At 32.5% G+C, this 26683-nt stretch overlaps 1 protein-coding gene across 2 annotated transcripts in view; it reads right to left on the reverse strand.

The window, feature by feature from the left end:
- The window catches only part of LOC110993362 (serum response factor homolog), a 147699-nt gene that overhangs the window by 90201 nt on the left and 30815 nt on the right, over positions 1 to 26683 (reverse strand). The window contains exon 3 of one of the 2 annotated variants that reach the window (XM_022259588.2): positions 4307 to 4342. The exons of the other annotated variant lie outside the window; for it this stretch is intronic. Within the exon in view, the coding sequence (XP_022115280.2) occupies positions 4307 to 4342 (36 nt within the window). The remainder of the gene's footprint in view (positions 1 to 4306; positions 4343 to 26683) is intronic. 2 annotated transcript variants of the gene reach the window in all.

Consider the following 26683-nt stretch of genomic DNA (forward strand, 5'->3'; position numbering starts at 1 on the left):
CAAATTTTTACCCGGGAAGCAGGCTCTCCCACACAGGTAATTCAAACTATCATCCGCAACGCACTTTAGAGCCTTCTAGCTTCTTAAGAATTTGTATGTATATTATGGACCCCGAGCCGAATTTGTTCCTAAACATTTTAGTGGGTTCTACATAAAGCGCGGCAAAAAGTTATTTAAAAGCGATGCCATTCAAATAAGTCTACTGTTTCTAGATAAAAAAATTATTTGTCTCATCCCTGTTACGTATCAACATAATTATTAAAAGTGCCGTTAGCAGGTATTTCATAAAATTTATCACCAACATTGGTTCGTGTGACACGCAGCTTGCTTCCGATATTCAAATGTCATCGGAGGTCTAAACACGGCATATAGTACTGCATTTATGTTAAATAAAGGTACATAATTGTCTCATATAATCAAGATAAATTAAAAAGACCAATCAAAGAAGTGCCCTGTGCCCAGTGACAATAATATACTCGTACACTATGTTCAAAAAGCCGTCTCAATATTGCCTTTGAAAATTCCTTTGTAAGCGCAAGTTAAACCCTATTCCATTAGAGAACATGAAGTTATATCAAGTTCGGCCCTGGGGCGGTAGTTAGAGAATTAAAAGATAGTTTACGCACACAGCCGTTAGCCGTTATGTCAATGAATACAACAAATTACATGGAAACACGACACGGCGTGGAATTGCTTTCAATACTATTAAGCCCGTTTACGAGATTTGAATATGGAATACGAGAAAATGGAACTATAGTACATACGAAGGCTTTGAAAAGTTATTTAATACGTGATGTTGGAACAATCGATAAGGCATTATAATAAATATACATTTAAATTTACTTATAACATAAGCTTAAGTTTTGTTAGGTTACGTTAAATTTATACACAATGTGAAAATTTGAAAATCGAATATACTAAGCATTAATATCATTTTGGAGGGTTCTTGAGTAAATGACATAACCTTTTAACTCAAATAACGATTTTCAATATTTAAAGATTCCGTAACACGTCATTCCTGATTTACGCCATCAAATATTGTATATGAATGTTATAGTTAGATGACGTTAGTAATTGAGAGTTCCAAAATCTTCCCACTGACTGGTCCAAAATTGGAAATTGGAAATTTCACAGCAGGTAAACATTATAAGCTCCATCATCCATAGTTCGAATATCTACTGATACCTGCACAGCGTGCTGACAATTACGTCTCCTGTGGACCACGTGAATTATTTATACAATTACCGGCGCGTGAACGGACGTAAATAGCGCTTTTTGTATGTACATTGCGAATCAATAGGTAATCTGCAAAAACTGTTGACTTGTAGCTTCAAAAAGATTGAAGTATAGCTGTCTAAATTTTCTTGTTTGTATAAAAATCGTATGAAAACCGGAATCGAATCTTTGTTTTAGTATGGACATTGTGTATGAGGCATTGTTTTACTATTTAATAATATATGTTGCCTTTGTCTATTACGAAATCCGTTGATAAGCTTTTACATTACTTTTAACGGGTGTCTATGGGCTGCGACTGCCCTTTTGGGCGTCCCACAGGCTCATTTACTATTATTTAAAAAAAAAAACCTTAAGATAAATCACGATCGAAGAAATTTGTCTTAATTAAAACTTTAGCTACGTTCCGTGTTCATTGAAAGAGAGGATATTTTTGTCGGAGTGTAAACGACGTCGGGGACAACAGCTAGTATTATATAAATGGCGTATAAATAATAATCTTGTATAAGATAATTGAGAATTATTGCGTAATGCGGTAGCGGCGTATCGCGCGATCCTAACGTGATTTCATATGAGGCCACGAAAGAAGCACCTCTTCAATTTATCGAACCTCATAATATTTTTAAATTATTTCCTTTAAATAAACACCACCTTAACCACTAAAATGTTATATAAAGATAACATAACTGTACCACTATTAAACTCAGCAATGTTTAAAATAATCTTACTAATAAAGTCGTCTTCAATTAACACTTGATAATAATTGTTCAAAAATATGTCATATTAACAAAGACGTTGCGCCAACACAATGCAACCGACGCTATCGACACCTTCATATGATTGCAGAGTTCATAGAAGCGATACTGTGTAGTTTTTGTATTTAATACTAAAATTATAGTGTATTTTTGTATATAAATAAAATATTATAAATCATGTTGTATCCTAGTGCATAATGCTGTCGTTTTGTTGGAACCCGTAGTCTTACTTATACATTTTATCAATAAAATATAAATAAAACTTATCTATCAATTTGATACACTTATGTTTAAAAAATATGTTTACAAACTACAATATTAAAATAGTACGGCAACGCACTCGCGAGCCCGCTGGCATTGAGAGGGTACATGTTCGTATGTAAGCACATGTTCACATCTATCTTCTGACAAAAATAAATAGTCATGAAGGCGTAGAATTTCTGTAACGCTCTTTTAACAGCCCCACCCAATCGCCGTTGCTGTGAAAAGGTAGCGTCGAGCTAACATCATTTGTAGAATTTACGATGATGTTCGTATTGTTTATGGCTCAGTTTTGCAACATTCGATGGCGAGATTAGGAAGTGGGTGAGCCCTATCGAGATCGAATTATTGCTGACTCATAAATATTTTCGTCTTGTTCTTGCCGACAAATACCTTAATGGGAGCTCAATAATTTGCTTACACACTCGTCTAGTCTGTATTGACTTTTATAGTCATAAGGATTATAATTTTGCAAAGCTTTTGGTGACAGAAAAGTTTAGGTTGAATCCATACTATGAATTTCTTAATTAAGAGTTGATTACTAATAATATATATTTAAATACCAATAGTTAAGCTGCTGACCACTAAAAATTATAATGATTGACTGTGAGTACACGATTTCTACCTCAGGTCATTTTGTATTCAATGTGTGATATAAATTTTAATAAAAACGGAACGATGAAACGTTTGTTTACGTGTTGAACAAAATTCGCCTCTAAAACCTATGCCCTAAGGTAAAAAAACATTCTACAACGCAATTATTAAGACAAACAGCACAGTATTATAACGAAAAACATAAAATCGTACAAGTAGGGAACTAGGTGAGATCTAATAATAGTTATAATGACTAAATTGCCCGTTCTCTGCGCTTCATAAATCATTTGGAGTCATTAACCGGTTATGAAATAGCAGCGATTAACGTGACTTATTAACTTGAAACTTGCTTTAATTTTTCTAAAACTCCACGTCTTAACTAAAACTAAACGCGTGGTTTATAACCTACAAACTTTATAGGTATGGTACCTCTAATTTCTATATTTGTTTCGTGAACATTTGTACATCTAATAGGCAAGTACGATCCTCCAACAAATCGATATAAAGATAACCGAGCATTTACTCGAAACATTGAGAAACTCCAGATCGCAGCTGAAGGATTTCTGCGTTGGGATAGTGATATGTGTCACTCAGTGCAACAAGAGCGTAGCAGAGGTGAGACGGGCCCCAAATAGCCCATAAATATAAAATATGTAGTAATATATAAATTTTGTATGTGGATATAGTAGTGGATAATATATATTAGGAAATTTCATAATATAAGTATGTACACATATGCGAAATAAGGTCCCGCACCACAAGAGAGATATAGGGAAATTTATATTTAAAAGAAAAATTGCCAAGTAGGTGATCAGTCCCCTCCATCTCCTCCGTGCCTGACACACGTCATCGAATTTTCTGGTTTAAGGCAACCCGATTTTTGTTCACGATGTTTTCCCGTTTAATCACAGTTCGGCTGAATTTTAAATGCGCACATAGAGAGAAACTACATTGGTGCACAGCCGGGGGAATCGAACCCAAGGCCTCATGGAGGAGAGTTGCACGCTGAAACCTCTAGGCCAAAACTGCTCTAATATACATATTATCATACATATAATGTTGGTATTAGTCAACCCTTAATATTCATGTTGTCTTAAGAAAATTATAGTGAATCGTTTTAACTAACCAACCTATTCTTTGCTTTTAAATCAAAGTCAAGATCGAATAAATAGAAATAAATAAATTTAGCAAAATAATTCCGGCTCGCATTGGTTACAAATTTTAGGTAGTGACCTATATCCGACGCATGTAAAATAAGAAACAGGAAAATTCATGAAAAAGTGAAATTAATTATCAAAAAACATTCTAGAATTGAGGAAAAAGATGATGCTAATTATTACTATTAAATTATTTTGTAAAAGTTAATTTCATGATCGCTGTTATTTTTTTTTACAAAATAGTGAATACTTTAAAAAAAATACTTCGTTCCTTCGAATCCGAATAAAGTATGATTATTGTCCTACCTTATTGTTCTTCTTCTTCAAATCATCAGCCAGGACCTGTTGTGAAAAGTTATGCATTAATATCATGCAATTCATGCTTGTGCAATTTAAGGATCCATCCAATGTTCTTATAAGGCAGTGAATTAAATTAAATATGAAAAGTTATTGAAAATACCTAGTAGCAGCTTGGAGTTAGAAAGATAGAAGAAAGAAGTATTAGTAGACATAGGGTTCTTACTCTGTAACTTCCAATAGCTATCCCAACAATGGAATTTTGTTCCGCGCATTGTTGTATCATAGCTTGATATGGATAGAGAGAGAGACATGGAACTAATATAAAAACGTCGGAATCATTATCGCTGTCGTTACTGGAAGTTACAGAGTACGGGCGCAGGTTTTATTAAATGGTGGATAATAGCGACAGCAAAGCAACGCGTTTTAATTAATTTTATTTACACGAAATGTTAGTTCACAGTTACCTGATTAAAACGTGTTTAATCATTTGATTACCTGTGACCATGTTGCACGCAATTGCGCGTCGGAACTCTTATTAATTGCAATTTTTATTGAAAAATTGTGAAACGGTCACATGTGAGACATTTTTGGTATAGCCTTTTTAAGTTTAAGTATAAATATATTACAAGTGATATATTTTTTTACTTCAATTGCCGTTCATTTAAATAATAACTAACCGGTCTGTAACTGAGTACTAATGATGCAATTATCCCGTCTCCGGTTGACTAATTACTAGTTACTAAAATGTATATATATCTCATTAGATTCATATTTATATGCGAATCATATACTTAAAAATAGAGAAATTACGGAATTTTTCAAAGAACAATAATATTCAAAAACATAATTCTATAAGCATAATTTGCAGCGTACCTATACCAGAGTTAACTCCAAACCCTCTCCTCTTTGATTGCCTCTAATACATTTCAGGTGTCTTTATATACTAAAATATATAAGTAAAAAATAATTTTATAACAGTCTTATCTTAGCCTTGACCTGATAGGTAAACGTAATAATATTAATCTGTGCATAATCGAGGCGAACTGTAGATATGTCACCATCTCACGTAGGTGTGCCGAAATATTGTAAACATCTTCGAGGCAGTCGAATCGCAAACATTTAATTACATTATATCGACCGTTGACGGGATTAATTCATCGAACCTGATATCCTGAAAGCTTTATGTATTGGTTAAATCGTAAAGTACTTTTGCCGAATTAAATTCAGGACTGTAATTGTTATTAAATTGTTTTCGAATGGCCATATTATTGGTATAGAATTAAATGTATAATATTTTAAGGATATTGCATATTCCATGCTGGGTTCGAGTTCATTTATGATATTTATTTGCAATAAGTGAGTCTGAGAATCAATTCGGATAATATTATTGCTTTGCATTGAATGTCTTACAGCAATTGAGTTATGGAACATTTTTATGTCTTCTAACCTTGTGTTAAGTTTTTGGTGGAGACATTATCGTAAGAAAGATTTTTTAGATGTTTTATCTAAAGTAAACAGTTGAAATTGAAACACAGTAGTTTCAATACAGCGTTACCAAACCAATATGACAGAAAAACACATAAGAGAATTTTATTTAAACGAGTGAATGATGAATGAATATAATTGACTAAAATCTTAACGGTTTCTAAATATCGGATTTTATCGTCGTAGAATTTCATTTAGTAGATTACTTGTATATATGTAGTTGCCATTAATAATAGAACTTAGTTTTATTTTAATACAAAAAGAAATATTGCCTGTCGCTGCCACTCACGACTCTTTCTTGCCTCAGAAAAAAATTATATAAAAGGACGAAAGAACCTGTGTTTACTTATGTACACACGTAAGAAGTTATACTTATTCAGGGTAACAAGTTAAAATCTTTTCAAACATTTTCTCGTTCACCTTATTCTGGGTAAAAAAAGGAAACTAACAATAAAAAAAACTAAAATGTTGACTTTAGCTAACTTCAAGGTGTCGGTTTATTGAAACGATGTGCGCGCGTATCGTAAAAATTTACCCTCTTCATTTTTAACTAAAAAAAAGAAGTATAACTTTAAAACGTCAAATAAACCAAACAAAATAAAATAGTTATAACAAATCGTCAAAAATAATACCTTGTTAAACAAAGTATATTCAAGATCTCCCAAGTAATTAAAGCTTCCTTTGCCTATCAATAGACTTAGAATTAAATTCAATCTATAAACTAGTTTCATACAATTTTTATGCACGTATAAGCTTTTGTCCCACGAGAGCGTCATTAATTAAACATTATTTATTCATTAAGATAATATTGTTTAATAGCTTGCCGTCTTGTCTCGCTACGATTATCGCAATAATCCGGTTGCAATTATTCTACAACATATTCGTTGCATAATTATACTTCGTTAAAATAAACAAAGGGAGTTTCCTTTAAATTTGATTCATTGTGACTGTGATGACTGTCAAATTTAGACTGTGTCACATTTCTATTCCAAGAATAATAGTATTAGATATTTTTATACAAAATCTATAACAATGAAACTAAGATTTGAAGGTAAACATTAAAAATAACGATTAAAAATTTCAAAACGTCACAAATGCGATTAAACGGAAAATAGAATGACATCTATAACAGGAAATAAATTTATCACAGAATAATAACATATGATAATGTTTTATTTGTAACAGGAGGATACGGGCAGGAGTCTCATCTGATGGTAAGTGGTACTCACAATACCAGAGAGCAAGCAAGCGCGTTGCAGTCTTTTAAGGACCGACTATTTTCAACATATTTATGTTACCAAATACAATTGTCTGAAGAGTGTTGATTTTTATGACAATTGACTTATTGTTGGTATGTCAAATAAGCGCAAACTACAGCACAATATTATAACAAATGACACTATAATATAGTCTAGATAAAATCAGTGAGATTTGGGCGAAGCGCAACATGTGGACAACCGGTCCAGCGACCCACTTGCTTTAATCATGGACCTTGGTAAATGTGTGCATGCGCGGCTTTAAGAATTTAACGCAAAAATTATTTCATTATTTACAGAAATTGTTAAAAGTATTTTGCGAATTTCTATATCTAGTAGTTATAAAATACTGTTTTTTTAGTGATATCAAAATTTCAACAACTCTAAAATGGAGAAACGAATCAACAGACGATCAAAAAAAAACCAGTGGCCCTCTAACCTTATACTAACTGGCCCACAGGTTTTTGTACACATATCAGTTGCTGTGTATGACACACACCGTGATGTTTTCCTTCACTTGTGAAATGCGCACTTCGAAACTTCAATGGTACATGGATCAAACCTACGGCCTCAGGGAAAAGAGGCACACGCTGAAGACACTACACCAACGCTTCCAACTCTGCCTAAGTAATTGCGTAACAAGAAGGATATTTTAATTCACAAGTTTCCTTTACAATGACGCAAATTGCAAAATTATACGATAATTTTCTAAAACCCACCAGGTTTCCCTATAGCCGAAAAACGACTTGATAAGTCCTAATTGGAACGATAACAAACCACAGGTTCTTACATTCTTTTTAAATGTGTCCATTATCTGGTGAAGGAAGGAAGGACGGTTTAATAATGTGTTTTATCAAAATTGCTAGCATTAATTATAATTAAAAGTACCTACTTTTCTCCGAAACTGATATGTTTAACTAATTAAAAGATATTAGGGTATTGTGACAATCGAAAACTATTGCGTTTATGTCTAAAATAATTATGAACCTTTTGACTTAAATTTTATGGTTTAAATTTGCTTTTACACGCAAAATATAGTAATTGATATTTATATAAAAGAACAATGTTGAATTATTTTCAAAACTTTTACTCATACGAATGATTAATTTCCCTAATTAAAAAAAAATTAAAAAGCTATAAGTTTAGTCCATCGATCACTTGATCAATATTGTTACGGAAATGTGTAAATCATACAATATATAACCAATATTATTATGTTATAAAAGCAAACACACACACACATTACTCAACCTTAGCCACAGTAGAAGATTGCCGCAAACCTGAAAGAACATGAAATTTTTTTTAGACACAAGGTAAGAAAGGAAAGACTTTTATTAAGAAAAATCTGCCAAGCTGACGCAGTCACAGACATGTCTGTCTCATTGGAGATTACGCGACTGTGGCCACAGATCATGAATAGGCTAATGTAGCGATAAACACAAGGCATGTATAATGAACAAACAGGAAATGAAAACCAAGTGAAGTGGCTGTAATAGCTTTAATTACAATGTAATGATTTGTTTATACCTTAGCTAACACTAGAAGCAGACTAAAAAAATTTATGGTTAAGGATCTCCACCATTAATTTGTGGAATAGGCTGCCCGACACCATTCGATTGGCTACCTCCCTTTCATCTTTGAAAACCCTTCAGCATAAACATTTCTTAACCATATCCTAACCTGTTAAACAATTTTGACTTTTATAATTCTTGTATTTCATATTCCTTTGCATTGAAATTCATGAATCCTTGAGATTAGCTTTTTAGTTTATTTTAGTAATTTTTATTTGTATTATTTTAGATTAGATTAAGGTCGTTTTTTATAAGATTTGGTTATGTGTTTCTTGTATAGTATAATATGATGCAAAATATGATAAGTAATATACAACATATACCATACATTTTCAAATTATTTTCCTTACAAAGGTTACCTGGTAGAGATCGCTTTTTAGCCACATATATTATAACCCATTGCAACTTTTATAATGTTCTATGTTATTATTCTGTAAATGTCACGAAGTTTAAATAAATAAAGGACATTGATATAAAAGCATTTGGTCGTATGGCTAGTTTATCAGACTGAGTCAAACAGTTTTGCCAGTAGTCAAACAGGTCCAGTTTACACACTTCGTTTGTTAAGGCTGCTAAGCATAAGAATTTGCCTATTAGATAAGTATCTAATATTGACAAAATACCTCATTATAACGTATATTTTCTAACATGTAAATGTCACGCTAATAATAAACCCTAGTTTTTCCACTCAGACAGGTGCTATGGGTTAGCTAATTAATTAACATTGTCGTAGCTAATTGAAAAAAATGAAGAAAATTTATCTTTCGAATATGACAATTGGCGTATCAACAGTAATTATGTACATAATAAATAAGAATAAACTTCCATATGGCATCGCCGTATTCTGTCTCAAGGTGTTCCATAAATTACGCATTAATGAGGACCTGGAGTTAGGAGTAAGGACAGAGCGTAGAGAAGTTATATCCGTCGAATTACTAATAATAAGTGGATTTTGAAGAACAAACTTTAAAAATATTTGGTGCCTGTACTTAACGATTACTCATATTTTTAAACAATCGTTAAAATATAGTTTTTTTAATTAACTACCTATTTAATTTAATAATATTAATCCACGTCCTTATGGCGCGTTGACCTTAGATTGCACCTGTTTTTTAATCACTTTTCTATTCTATACTGAAATGTAGAATTAATATTATAAACAATAAATCCCTAAAAAATCTTTCCGTAAAATTTTGGGAATTTTTTCCTTAATGTGGTGGAAATGAAAAGCAAACATACTAGTAATAACTACATATTATGAGACAAATGAACAAAGACAAATAGAGAGTGTTATTGATAAATTACTGGTTCATTTGCTATGCAGGCGTGATAAAGAATATAATGTGTACCAGACACGCACGATTTTGCATATAGCGTAATAACTATATACTATGATACTCGCAAACATCAACACGGAATGCACACAAGGTATGTAAAACTGATGTACAAACCAAAGCTGTACATTATGCTCACTCAGGTATATATATAAAAAGCGTGGCTATTACCTAAATCGTCGGAGTATCGCCCAGAGAGCATGGCCATACGCAGGCACTGTCTTGGACATTTTCGTTACATAGCATTCATTTAGCATTAAATTATTGAAGTTATACTACTTTTGGCGCGTTATAGAAAAATAATGACAGTGAAATATTACGATGCGCGCGCACGCCGTCACAACCGACGCCCTAAAGTTAAAATAGTCAACATTTAACACAAGTAAATAATGTCCATTTCTTTATGTAGAAATATTTTTTGTGATATTTAAATAAACTTTATTTAACTACATTAGGCATATAATAACGTTTCAATGTGATAAATACTTTGTGTCTATTGTTAGTGTCGTTTTTTCTACAAACGTGGAATAAGACAAAATATTTTTTTTATCTTGTTTCGCCAAAGAAGTATAACCTAACGCGTATACCTAAGTACACACACATGTTTTTTACAATTTTTTTTGTATAATTAATTTAGTTTGTATGTTTAGACTACGTCAGATATAAATAAATACCGGCAATTTTTGTAGCAGCCGATGCTGATGATGATTTAATAAATACATAGATTAAAATTGTAATACTATTTATATAAAACAAAAAGGCTTTGTGTGTGTGTACGTGTATCTACACTATATTATATACATAGAAACGAAAACGTTCGTAATTCCTACATACCTAATGTAAGAATTGAACACTCAGCAAATGAAATCTATGCGCGTGCTACTCAATGTAACTCGAAACCTTCATAATAGAAAAAAGAAAAAGTGAGCTTTAATAAATGTCATATTGTATTACCGTGTGTGAGGCAATATGATGGATTCGTGAACATAAAACGATCACCTCGCAACGTATTGTACTCTTTCTTAAATTTCACGGACGAGTAGGGATAGAAAATAAGATTATTGTGTACTGTAGTTAAATATAAGAGAGTAATAATATTATAGAATGCAGTCTCCAGTTGTAAGTACCAATAGCGATACTGATAGCCATCCCGATCTTAATAAGGTATTATACCCTGAGAGAACTACGTCGTGCATAGAAAAAATTGGGAATCCGTATCGCGCTATGAAAAAAAATAAAAGTCTGTTTTAAAACGCATTATGACACGGCAAAATACAACAGTAATTAGAGCGTTAAAATTATTTTATAAAATGCACGGCTCATAACAATAACGACTGGTTATAATATAGAAACAGGATGAGACATTTAAAGAAGGGTAGCCTATTTATTATATTGACGTAAGAAGTGAAATAGTCGTTTCGCCGCCAAGGCCGAAGGTTATTCGAGATGTTTTTGTGGACTGTACACGACTTGAACACAATAAATCTACATTTATCATCATAAGGAGTACACAATGAACGTCCAAGCTAGTTTTGTCACCCGTCGTCCCACGGCCATGTCCCTGTACTAATAATAAATTTCGAATACAAAATAGGGTCATCCACTATATATCGTAATGGAATAATAGTATGTAAAATTATTATTACTTATAACATACATAAACAATCGAAATTGGAATTAATATAATATTAATCTATATATACTTCAGAAGAAAATCGTCATTTATTTTTATCAAGTCTTAATACAACAATTAACCTACCAAATTATCTACTACTTATGTTTACATATCAACTGAAACTAGCTTAAAGTACACTTCTCGTATAGATAGAGAATAGATAAATAGGTTATTACATTCATAGACAAAAGATAAACTAAATTCATGATTCGACTTATACATGCAACACGGTTGTGAAAAAACTAAACGTCACGCGGACGTACTAGCAACATTGTCGTTTCTGTAGAGATTACTTTCCATTTTCAGGAACATTTTTTTTAGTATCGTAAAGCTAACTGCTTATGTGTGAGTAAAGTGTGTGGGACAGCTAAGTGCTAACTCGTTCTCAGAAGATAATATTTACTATTAACCTATTGTTAATTATCAATGAACGCATTTAAACAAATTATGTATTAAAATAAGTTAGGGCTTTATCAATTAATCACAATCTCAAGCTTTCAACTTCACGGACGATGATTTCACAAACTTAAAATTTACGAAAATTGCATTTATTTTAGTGATTCTATAGTCACCTCTAGATGATGATACTTTGGCATTATCCAAAAAGCCATAGACAATTTAAACCAATTTAACGACTTTTATGTGTTCGTAAAAGATCTGTAACACGGAGGTACACACAATATATATTTTATAATCCTATTTCGTATAACCTATTATCATTCTTCTAGGAGCATGATGCAGCTTTGTAATGCTTACAAACAGCTGTCATCGCCAACACGTTTCATTTTTCTCCTTACCTTCTAATTACTTGAAATATTTAAAATAACAATCTATTATTATGATTTTCTACAGCACTTATTAACGTATATCAACTACAAGTAATTGGCTTAATAAAGTGTCGATAATAATAATTGTGACGACTAAAACCAAGAACTAAACTTTTTAAATTTGTTTTAATACTAATACAATTTAGATTAAGAATGTTGTAAATACTATATATTTCAAAAAACAAAAATTATATGTATTTCATATTGTAATTTAGTGTATGAAACATGAAAATTTAATATGTATATCGCTAGTAATAACTGGTTATCCTACAAAGTTAGGTAGGTTGGTAAAAGCATTAAACGTACTAGGCTCTTACCCGGTAACTGTAAATACTGAAGTTTTTGTACACAAGTTCGAAGTAGTTCTCCCAATATGCGTAGCGCTGAAGACGCCAGCTTGGGTACAAAAACTTACTTTGAGATCGCTAATGGAAGTAGGGTCCTGATTTCGGATTAAGATTGACAGTAACAGTTTATAAGTTGTTTTGCTATACTTTTCTTCACATAAAAATTACGGTGCGAAGTCAGGGCGTGGCGTTATATAGAAAAACGTTTTACCCCACAAAACATCAATTATATCGTAAAATTTTAGTGACAATTAATTCCATCCCTTTTCCTCTCATCAGTCTTCTCGTTACATAACAAGGACGGCAGGCCATAAAAAGAAATTATATGCGAAAACGTACGGCTGTTACCGTAAAATAAACATGAAACCTTATATTAGGTTAATTATTAATGACAGTGTTGTTCATGTTTCTTTTGCTACTCTACTTTGATTTTATCTGATTTTATGTATAATTACAATTCCCCGCACGAACTGAATGATTTTATCTTACATATATCTGCATCGACTACTGCTTTATAATTAGTGTCATAAGTATTCTGAAATATTTCAAACATTTAAGGGTTTTTAAATAATTTAGTTAATGCATGTTAATCAAGTAGATTTTATCAGTTATAGTTATATACTAAAAGCTTTAGGTTTAGGCACTTAAACGTAAAGGTAGTGAGAAAATGCAATTTATAGAACCTTACATATCTGCCAAATCTGTCAAAAATTCAATAAAGAATTCAATGAACCTGAACAAATTAAATTAATTTTAAATTTACTTGTGTCTGACTAATAAGCGACAGGTCGCCCACAAGTTTCCTCAAATTCAAGCTCATATATAGGATAAAAATATTTTTAGATAGAACTGTCACAGTTCAAAGGTAGTTGTAGAATCTGTTTAGAAAAGAACAAGTAGTGGGTGCAATTCTACACCACATTAAAAGATTTGGTGTGTTTTTGTATTTTTATATACATTTTTTTATAGAACAGGGGGCAAACAGGAGGCTCACCTGTTGTTAAGTGATACCGCCGCCCATGGACACTCTCAATGCCAGAGGGCTCGCGAAAGCGTTGCCGGCCTTTTAAGAATTGGTACGCTCTTTTCTTGAAGGACCCTGAGTCGAATTGGTTCGGAAATACTTCGAATCACACTTAATTTTAGCGCTGACAAAGAAGAAAGACGAGGGTAACGTACGTATAACGTTTTGGATGGCCTATACTGTTCACTGAAGACAGTGAGATGGGAAGCATCATATATAAGAGTATTATTGCTTATGATTTCTGTCAAGAACACTTTCCATATAGACAAATTATCGCCTTGAGGGGAATAATAGTGAATGATCATCGTCACTGTAATTTGGACAACGTCCTGGCTTTATCAGCACGTAATTACCCAAAAATCGCGCTTTAATGAACAGTTGACGTTGACGGCATGAGTGATTAGCGATAAGCGTTTAATTACATACGAGCGATATTGGTAAATTCATTAATTATATAATTAGGCCAAAAAGTATGAGTTTAATAAATTATTGAAGGTAACGTTACGCAAGTTTTCATATTAAATAAACTTTAAGATAATATCGTTAATTTTAGTTTCATATAAAAAGCTTACCGCCGTTGTCTTGGTAACGCAACGTGTCTATTGCGCGGCGACACAATAATTAATTATAACCTGAAGGCTGGACCACGTGTATATAATATAGTTAGGTCAATGAAACTAACACCAAAAATATAAAAACACAGAATTACTGCAAATTATCCCCCCCCCCTCTTCTCTTGTCAACAAAAGTAAGGAAAGAAATACATAAACGTATTATTGACGTCACAACGTTATAATTCGATGGAGCCTGCTGCACGCACGAAAAAACATGACGCATGCGGCGTTACCTCACTCTGAGGCGTTCCATTTAAGGCTTGACCGCAAGCGAGTGCGCGGCACGAGCGACAAAGAGGCACATGGGTAACTTTCAGTAGAGTAACTTTATCTTGAGTTAAAATTCCGCAAATCCTTCTAGCATGAGACGTCGTTGCATCCCGGTAACGGCTGTATTATTAAAGGTGAGTTATGGCGTCGACACGCATAGTGTCGTGAGGATATATTAACAGAAGCGATAATTAGCCGCGAAATTTTATTTCCCAGAATAGCAAGAACGATGGAAAGTCTCGTATCATGTAATTATCTGTAAGTGATACTCTTCGCCGTTTCGTCAGATGTGATTAATGGTCCGTCCGACATGGATAGATTTTATTGCTTTGGTAATTTAAAAAGAGATGTTTCTTGATAATTCGCGTAAGCAGGAATCTCGTTTGCATTCATAATGTCATCAAGGGCATTTATTACCAAAAAACCTTATAGCATATTATAAATAACAGTATTTATATTATATAATAACAGTATTATAGCTACTATTCTATTTCTAATTCATTTAACGTTTCGTAACAGTTACTATAAGGATATTGAATTAAACATTTACTTACGTTTGTTAATTAAATACTTACATATAAAAATTATGGCTGTCAGAATATGAGGCAATGATGACTGCTTCAATATAAAATTTAAAATGTCATAATTCATTTGCGTCCTACAGTGTGTAAGATTTAGGAATCTTTTTTAGTAAAAATACCTAGGTCAGCAGGACTTATCCATAATAAACTTGATACATATGTACTTAAAATAAAAATTATTTATTATGGCACTTCTAATATATAAGATAAACAAAATTATCAAACAAAACGTCAGCTAAACGTCATACTTCTTCACACCTGTTAATACTTTTGAAGCGTCATGAATTATATCTTACCATAAATGGGACGGTAAAATCATAATTAAAGTGATAATAAGACATTGGACAAATGATACGAAAAACTAAGCAGACGTTGGACTATTTGTAAATATTAGTACTATGAGGTTATTAGGTACCTATATTTACCTAAACTTCGACGATTTAAGCTTTTAAGCGACTCAAAAACAGAAGAATTTATAATTCTCTATTGCTTTTTGGTTTGTGAACCGACCGAGTGGATTAAAAACATCCATTGAGATACTAAAACACAACTTCTTTTTATTATAGAACAACTAAGAAATGGACTCAATGCCGGAAGGGTCGCGAGTGCGCTGCCGGCCTTTTAATATTGGTACTCTCTTTTCTTGACCCTAAGCCGAAATGGTATCTAAATGCCTGCGAACTAATGTTTGACGCAAACGTGCCAATTTGTCATGCTCGTCTGTCAATCGGTCAACAACTGCTAAAGCAAAAACAGCTATTATCACTCAAGTATATGTTCATATCGTAAGGCTTGAAAACTACATACAAACTGTATTTGTTTAGAATATTTTATATACAATTTGCTTAACTACTAATACTTCCTATACAAAATTAATTATGATCCACACATTTGGATGGTAGGAGAAAAAAATAATTAGCTATAACCATTAAGTTTCTATTATTAATAACCTTAATTATTATAGATTAAAAAATATGACATAAAATTACATATACTGTGGGTAGTATGAATAATTTAAAATTGCCATTTTTTTAGCGGCCCACGGCCCGATTAGTCAGTTTCGACATTCCCCACCCACGCCTAAGTTATTAACATAAAACAACACAATTCATTGTGCAATAAACGCGAAATGAGATTTTATCTAGACAAAAATTGCCTGTATTTTAGATCCTTTTTCCGGAACTGTCATAACAACCGCCTTCGTAGCTAGCGACATATTAAATATAGGTTATTGGTACCTACCGTTTTCAGTCGGAATTGGATTCTTATTTCAAAATAAATACCTTTTTTACAGGTTACTTGACAGTTTAATAACAATATCAAAATAAATAAACTGAAACAAAACACTTAATTTTGTGCAAAAACAGTTTTACGAAACATTCGTTGCATACATTTATTTATTAAAACTTTTTCCCGTTCATCAATTTGTGACTTTAAATATTTGTTATTATATTATGCATCTCACAATATGCCGCCACGTACAGTTGACATCAAAGTATAATTTTAAAATAAGGTAAGATGTAACTAAAGCATTGTAGACTCAATTTTACTCAAATATAACTTATACTTTTATTTTCATTCGATTCAAGAAAAGCTTCAAGCAACCGGTGACGCACTTGCGCGCCTACTAGCAATGTGAGTGCCCATGGACAACATCTGATAAGTCGCCTTCCCATTTGTCCCCTGTTACATAAATAATAATTTATTTTAGAATACACTTATGCGCAAAAGCTACCAAACCGAAAACTGTACGTTACTTAGTATAAATAAAAATAGCATATAACCTAATATATATATATATATAGTACATAGAAGACAAATTAAAGAACACTACCACTTATTTAGTTAAATAAATAAAACCTAAATAAAATTTAAAAAATCTTTGAATACGTTAATTTAAAAGAGTCGTTCAATTTAAACATTTCTATAGTATTAAGTGTACTTCCAGGTGTTAAAAAGGTTCAATATCCTGTATAGTCCTGTATATAAGCCAACTAACAATAGTAATTTCAATTGTATTTATTGTAACAATTAACGATTGTAATGAATCGAAATATTCCATCTGATAGAGTTACTGTGAATTAAACTCATTGGTTCGTATCCACTATAGATAGTATTTCACATTAAACAAAGCCTACATTTTCGCGAACCGACAAAGCAGCATCGCAAATCTTATTTGCAGACAACGAGCGATAACTATCTCATTCTTTCAACAATGGCCGCGCTCATAAGCCGAGCCTAATTAGTAATATTCAAAGTGCATTGTGGCTCTTATCTTGAAATATACAATAAGATGGAAACGCGTTTATCTAGTGCGATACGGCGTTCTTACCGACTGCGACTGTCCATTGCAATTGCTGTCAAATCGCAATTTTACATAACTATTAAGTTGACTGGAGAGTACGTCCATGAACATTAAGTTAGAACTGAAATGAATCAAATTATTTTTTTAAGATTGTTGAAGAATACTGTTGCTTTTATTGTCTGGCGGGTATTGATATTGTGGGTCAACTGTGCAAACTTTTTCAAAGTCAAAGTCAAAAGTCAAAAATCATTTATTCATCTAGGTAACACTTTTGGACGTCAAAAAGAGAAACGAACATTAAATGCTTCTAATTTTACATTTACTGCCAGTTTTCAAATCAAGGGCGTGAAACAGAAGAGAAGAACGGGCAATAAACTCTCCGCCACTCTTTTTCACCAAGTTCTTTTTTAACCCAACGGCGTTTTACTTTCCTGTAGTAAAATTAATGTTTTTGGTAAATAAGTTCTGAAGCGATTTCATAATCATAATAATAAGTTATTTTCCCGAAGGAAACGACCCAATTTTGGTCGCTGACAATTAAAATTTACTGTCCAATACAGAAAGTGATCATAGAGCAATTATCGTCTATACTCTATCAAAACTGCGACTAGAAGCTAATTGTGCGATTAACTACCGGTGACTTCCCCCCGCCCGGTTCGGATTGTCTGCGACAATTATCAGTCGACGACGTTTCTCAACTATCGGTATGATACGAATACATTGCATTGTTTGGATGGCAAAGTTAAAATCGAGTTCGTATAAGTCAGTAATGGGCGAGATACAATGCCGGTTAATCGTGAAGCACTACTCGTTTGGAATACGTAATGGTCGGTAGTGCTCGCTCGTGTAGCGACTGAGTATTGTTTTACTACTGTTTGAGCGAACTTAAGGGTAATGGGTATTTATAAAAGAGACTTTTCCGAACATTGCTATAGTCTACTCTTATTACATAATGACGGTTTACCGACCATTAGTAGAATACATCAACAAGTTTTAGATATACACAAACATAATTTATTGTGTAATTAAAGGAACCTTTGTCTCTTACTAGTTGACGGCTTTCGAGGCTGGAAATTAATTTTTAATAATTTGAAAATAAACATATGTACTTGCTAAGGGGTAACTGTAGCTATATAAAACATTTTATTAAATATAATTGTATCGGCTTACTAGATTTAAATAACACTCTAACAAAAGTTTCCTCTATAATATTAAGACAGATATTCATAAAACTTTATTTAATTATTCACACTTCATAATATTTATAGAAAAACAAATGACATTATGCATACAAATTATAAGGGATGCAACGGGCGGCCTTATCGCTAACAATCGAAGCGATATCTTGCAATCCGCTTGTAAAGGAAAGAAATATTATGATCAGTAAAATGCAAGAAGTACACAAACAACTGTTATAAAAAAATAAAAAACCGAAATCTAAAATAATAGAATAAAATATTAATAAAACAAACAAAAAACTAATCTCACGGACGATGAATTATATATTTTTTACTCCAAACAATCTATAAGGCCTATACTGACTTCGATATGTGTGAACAACTAATTTAGATTAATGATTTGCAGATTAATTATTTGTATCAAGTAGTAGAGCTATTTATTGTTATAAATTCTAATCACTTAATCTATTATAGATTTAGAATTTCTTTTAAAACCTTTAAAGTAGTACAAATGTGACTGTGTTAAAGTAAATTCAATTTTAAAGTATTCTTAAAATTCGCAAACTAATTGGGGAAGACGGTGCAATGTATGTAAAGAATTATTCGGCCATTGTTTTGCACGAGACGTTAAGATGCGTAAGAGGACACTTACTTGTATGAAATTGAAGATAATTTACAAACTAAAAGCAGAAGCGGTTTCATTCTATATAAATTCTTCTATATATCATTCATCTTAGAATATATTAAATTCGACGTTCTGTAGGACAGAAAAGCTATGTTCAGTTTGTGTTTTCAAGACACTACTGGAAACTTTTTCTGATTATTTATACAATAAATAAAATGGAAAAATTTCCTTTCTTTGTCTTTATCCAATTCTTTCTGGTTGAACCTTTATTTTCTGTCACAACTTCAGTACACAAACAATGTTTTGAGACAATTGTTTTACCGGAAGTAGAATTCAGGAGATACTCCCACGTATCCTTTTATATGAAAGTATTGTTATTGTGATGTTAAAGTACAAGGTGCATATAGGTTTCCAAGATATATTGGAAAATTGTAAAAGCAGGGCCAAATTAGATTCTCGAACTAAAATGTATTATTACATTTTTACACAACAATCTCTAGCGATATCAAAAGTTAATCATAGTGTGATAAATAATTATATACTACTAGCTTTTTGTTTATCTTAAAGTTTTCTGACAGCAGTGTTAGCCTAGTATTAAACGTGCGACTCTCATCCCTGGGGCCCCGTTCGAGCCCTGGCTGTGCACCAATGAACTTTCTATAGTCGCACTCAACACTCGCTTGTACGGGGAAGGAAAACATCATCAGCACTTTACCTAAAAAGTCGATAGAGTGTGTCAGTCAGTGAAGATTGACCACCTTCTACTACATTAGAATGATTACGGATCAGATACAAAAACCTGAAACCCCTATATACATATATAAATTATTTACGCTAGTGTAATATTAATATAATGCACTTAATTTATACGTAAGTATATTAAAAAACGCTGAATCTCTCCAAATGTAGGCCCAGCCTCACAAACGACCGCCGACAGTGCGTAAGCGGAGATAGGGTTGTGTAAAAAGTTATAAAAATCGCAAAGCAAATGTTTACATTACATAGCAACTTACGCAGACACCCCACTGTTACTTGTATATTTCATGAAAAGCCTTCTGATTACTGTACGAGATTAATTACATAATATCAAATTGCAAATCGCGGAATATACTTAATGTTTAAAGAATTTTATATTTCATTACAAATATTATTTTATTTACATGAGAAATGTAAGTATATACGAGCGAGATATACGTCGCCATAAGCCGTCCCTATCTTAGTCTACTATGTTCAGTTTGACATGTATATTTAAAGCCTAAAACGAGTATTAAGAATAATCCATACCTGCATTATGTACTTCCACACCATCAAACAACACAGCCGAGTTGTGTTAAATGTAATATTATTTTTAATCTATTCTTTTTAAGTTTCGTAAATGTTTGGACCTTTTTGTGCATGTTATGTATTATATTTTTGGCTATATCTTTGGTATAATAGACCAGGGTCGATAATTTTTAAAACCAAAAAAATAATAGTAGGATGAAATCCATTAGAAAAGGAGGGGAATATTACAAAAATGAAAGGAAAATAATTTATGGGCGATCTGAGGTCGGGAAGGAGATGGAATGGATTTTATCTTTTACAAAAAAAAATTAACGAAATTTGGTGAAAACCTACCTTTTTATGTCCCAAGTACGTTGTAAGTTATTTGATTTAAAATATTTATATTTGCACCTTATTTTGAATTAATATCGAAAAAAACACCCTAACTTTCAATAGATAATTCACCCGTCTCAATATTAGCTTTTTTTCAAAAAGTTGGTATGTTTTCTGTTTGTTGAAATCTCTACTTTCCGATGGTTTAGTTTTATAACATTTTCAGAAAACTGTGGAATCTACCCGGAGCTTCCCTCAGATACAACCATACTTATCCCTCAAAAGCCGGCATCGCATCCACTATAATATGTGTCCATGGGCTGCAAGGACAGCACTCCTTATCCTATTAAAAAATAACAAATGGTTTTTATTGTTACATAATACACAGATGCTTATGCGGATCATGTAAAAGAATAATTTATCATATTATTTATACATAATAACTCCAATGAATATTAAAGTCATATTGTGCGATGTAAATAACAATAAAATGCATGTTTAATTGTAGTACCTTCGCAAGTCTATTATGAATGCGAAAACTTATAGCCTTCTAAGTAACATGAGAAGAAATAAAATTTATATAATTAATCTAATTTCAAACTTAGCGATGAGTGTTGAATGACTCGTCGTTGATTGGGACTTTTGGATTGGATTGAGTAACAGATACAATTATTTTTAATATACATATATATATATATAGTGTGGTGTAGAAACACATTTATCAAAACATATAAATTAAATATACTTACGGACATATGTTTGGTCTGAGTCCGAACAAACTTCGGTCACAATGATGACACAAAAAATACAAACTACTTAATTATTTTTGTTATGTAAAATATATAAAGTGTTTTATTTAAGCGTAATAATAAAATTTCAGGTAACAAATAGAAGGCGAAATAACAAGTCTGAAGACACAACAGTGGGCACATCGATCAAGTATCGAAAGGGTTCGATTATCAGTAATTTTGCCGCCTAAAAAGTGGCCCGAATACCGCAGCCGGCCTCCGCAAATACTTCTATAATGAAATGACAATTACCTACGAGCTGCCAGCGAATTCTTGGAGGCATTACGCAACCGACTCCTGAAAAACCACTACTGTGATTTCTCGAAATGCTGCTCCGAGATTTCGCGCAAAAAACCGGGTTTATTGAAATCATGGAGCATAACGTTGTAAATGTAAATATCAAAAGCAACAATCAAGTTAAGACTACATTATTTCAACTTATCTAAGTTCGAAGCATCTTAAATCAATTGCTAGTAAAACGTTTTTCTATCTCGTTATAAAAATTACAAAATAGCATTCGATAATTATTAAGATAATCAACAAATACAAATCCTTTAAACTAAGAGAAGCGAAATGCCTACACATATTTTATCATTTGAATCGGTATGTTTTGCAGGCTATTAATAAGAAATAGCTACGGTTTCAAGAACTAAAATTAATTGTACGAGTCTTCGGTAATTGCGCGCTTTTGCTTTTCTTACTTCGATAAGTTTTTTGCCAGCTAAAGAAACCAACCAATGGTAAGGGCGATCGCATTTATCGCATCGACGTCTTCAATTGTTTTATAAATAAAGCTTCGCAAAAAATACTATCGATCAATCGTGCGAAAGTCAGCGATGGAAGACGATAGCACGTCCCACACGCCGTTTACAACCTAGCCTTCATAACCGTAAAAATCATTTTCCATTACTTCGTTATAAGGGACGTTTCCACAAACCGCTTTTCTAGATAGAACACAGAATAATGAACTCAATGCATTCCTTACAGGCTTTATTTTACTATAACAAGAGATACGCGTCATAATCGTGCGCTTGCAGACGTGAAAGATTCCATACGAGAGCTGTCCAAACATTTTATACTTTCAAATACGCGGTGCCTTATCTATAGTGATGATCTGAAATCTCTTATCGTACCAATCGGCTCGTGGGACCTTAGATCTTTATTACATGCGTTTCGAAAGGCAACATCTCCAAGTAACTGTTTATACTTCAATATGACGTTAACTCTATTGTTTTCGCCATCATCCAGGACTGCTTCGTCAATTTTGACGTATTTATTGAGGCCACTGACGGTCCTATACAGATGATAAGATCAAATTTTTTTCACTTGATAAGACCTATTTGCGGCCTCATGGTATATTCATTTAGATTTCGATGACAGAAAGATACATTTTTAAATATTAAACCTCCTTTTAACTTTGAACGGCCTTAATATAAATTTCATTTGATTGAAGGCGTTCTCTACGCGTAACATAACAGAGGATTCATGCATGAACACATATGATTGTGTATACATAAGATAGTATTGTTTTATCTACGAATTTTATAAAGGCCAGGCATGATTGGTGATATTTATTTGCTATATATCTTTTTGTAATCCATAAATCCTAATGGAATCATCGCCTATTATTTCCGACTTATTGAGTTGGATTGCCAATGAAAATACAGTGTGTAGAGATATTTAAATAAAACATTATACTTATTAAGGAAAATGAGTCACGCAAGAAATATAACAACGCATAAAACAATGTAGGCAAAACTTAGAGACTTTTTACCCCAATAGATTTTCTGGTCTAAAATCAATCGCCTTTACTTCTAATGAATCGAACTATGCATAGATCATTATCTATGTTTACAAGCACCTGAGATTATTTACGATTTCATGTAATTGCGTTAAATAAGAATGCCGAACGCATCTCCACGTAGCTTCATTGTGTGCAATAAATTATTTATGCGACTTGATTTAAATGAGATGAGTGACATGACTGCCAGTGATGTTTTCCATCAGAAATCAACTCATGATTGGTTCATTCTTTAATGAAGATTCATATTAATCTATTTTATAAGCAGCACCAACCTTAAGAAATTCAAAAGCTAAATGTATTAGAAAAAAAAATGATACATGTAGCAGATACATTTCATTTGTTTCTTAAGAAAAGTAGATAATCAGTGTTGAATTCACATTCTCTGGCTTGAGAATATTTCTTATATATATGTTTATGTATAGGTAGGTATGTGTAGGTATATCATGAAAAATATCCATACAGTTATATGTTTTTTTAAGAGTTATGAAAATTATCACAATTTAATGTAGGATAATTTAAGCGATTGACAAGATATCAGAAAAGCTTAAGTATTTGTGGCGGCGTCCATGCGTCGGGTTGTCTCTCTCCCTAAAATATGGCTAGGGGGGAGATAGCTGGCCATGTGTCATACTCGTGAACGGGTGCTACTTGTGGTGACTGGTCGTACCTGAATTCGTGTATGCGGTGATATTAGTTGTTTCTACTACGTATTTGCGTGTTGTTCTCACGAGTATGTAAGTGCGTGCTCCTATGTCACCATGCTTCCTGCTGATAGAGGACAAATCTTTGTTTTTATATTTATTTTATTATTCTTTATTACTCAAGAAGTCCTGTAGAACACGGTGTAATGGTTACAGCACCTTACAAACGTTGTGTAAAAGAAAAAAAAACATGGCGATTAGAAAGAGTGGCGGATTTTTTTTATTAATTCGGAACAATTAACAACTCTTTAGAAGCAATTCGACTATAGTCATTTTACAAATCAACCATGTTACAATCACTTCATGTTAGATGAGCTTTCGACCCGTTTGCAACAATAGCAACATCTAAAATGTGCGCTTACAAATCACTGCGATGTCGTTATACTCTGATACGCTAACTAGATTATTTCAGCATATCATATTTTCTCGACACATCACATAAATGTAGTTTAGAATATATCTACATTGCGAAAACATAATAGTCTTGTACGTCCACCACTGGTAAGAAGTACATACTTAATAATGGTGGAGCTTTTAATATTTATTTAATTAAATTCGAAGCATTTTTTAAGAAACATATTCGAAATTTGCTACTAGTGCGCATGTGCAATCGTTGCTTATTTGACTGGTTCGGTTGTTTACGAATTGACTCGAACATCTGCCCGAAGTAGGAAATAGTTTATAAGAGGTTGTGACACATGCGCACGGGCAATTCCTTGGTATAAGTTTGAAGTTATACAATTTACGTAAAGTCAGTGAAATGTATTATAGTGAATCATTATTGGAGTGAATTTTCCTACCCTAAGAACTAGATCAACTAGCTCTTACACGAGTATTATATTTATGAACACTATGAAATGTTTGTACAATATGCTATGTATATAACAATATATTTCTCTCACATGTTGGAAAAACTAAGGTTTAATCACCGCCAATGCCTTCAACTCGTTATAGTGTATCTAAAAAATCGCATTTGAAGTAACGTGGTAACCATGCAGGACATATGACACCAAGGCAACATGTGCAGCTTGTCAACCCTATCGCAACTTTGTACTTAAATAAATGTTGCACTTTGAGACCGATTGCAAATAATTTACATCAAAACGATTAAGTTATCACTGGACACCTGCGAATAGCTTACCTCTTTGTAAAATATAGCAATAATATTTATTTATATTCAATTATAAAGAAAAGCGAAACAAGCATTGTGCAAGTAGGTGACGTGTAGATAAGAGTTTTCCGTAGATACAAAATTTAATACAAACATTTTCACACAAGTGATAGCATTACATTTTCTACGTTTTAAATATCTAAAATACGTCATTATCAGAATATTGAATTCAATTCGAAACCTTTATCGATGATTTTTATTTCATTTTTTTGTCAATTTTCCAAAGTATTTTATTGTTATTATGATTCGGAGACAAATACAGAAAATCATAAGCCATGAATATCGGTTCTACTTATCTCGACTTACAAGTGTTCGAACAAACCCGACTGTATATTAGGATATTTTTAGAAGCTCATTTATAGGTATAGGAATTTTAAAAGGACCCCTAAAAGCTTATTCGAGTTGTGAAACACTTCAGTGTTACTTCAGAGCGTAATCGCTCGTGAGTGCTCGTAAATATTTAAATAAAGGCTAAAGGAAAAGACACGTGATAAGCTTTTCCGGCTGTTTAAATTTTTAGTACACTCTCTCCACCTTGAAAATTACGTCACTAATTTCACTTTATTGACAAATCCCCAACTTGCTGTGTAGATAGAAAAATTTGCTTATTGTCTATTTCCGAAAATTACATTTGTTATGTTAAGAATTATTGTTTTGGGCTAAGTCGACTTGAAATAACATTATCTAAGATTATTTAATTCATTTAATAAATTGATATTTTATATTAAGTTAAGTAAACATAATCTACATGCGTTTGGCTCGCTTAGTTGTTAAACTAGTTAAACAATATATTACGTGTTACTATTTCATAATTAGTAGGTTTATGAAACAGACAGTTAAAATATCCACATTGATTCGCGAATCGCGATGGTAGCCAATAAAATGTATGAAAATACTGGTTAATATTCGAAAAAGAACGTTTTACAAACAACGATATCGTGAAGTATAGTAATTGTAGTGGCCAACCCATCTTTGTCAAAGTCGACAGGTTGATTACCTCGCCGGTGAAAAGGTGACGAACATAATTATTTAATACTCCTCACTATTGATTTATTTCTACCTATTATGAGCAGATGTCCGCTATTGCATAACTTCAGAGAAAAAATGTACATTACTTAAGTATACTAGACTTTTGTTGGGAATACAATTTTATTCTGGTTTTTATTTCGCCAGACTGAATATTTACGTAGATTAAGAGTCCTTTTAAATTTCCTTTTGGGCAGTGCATCAT

Source organism: Pieris rapae, chromosome 3, assembly GCF_905147795.1.
Source record: "Pieris rapae chromosome 3, ilPieRapa1.1, whole genome shotgun sequence".
Classification (NCBI taxonomy): domain Eukaryota; kingdom Metazoa; phylum Arthropoda; class Insecta; order Lepidoptera; family Pieridae; genus Pieris; species Pieris rapae.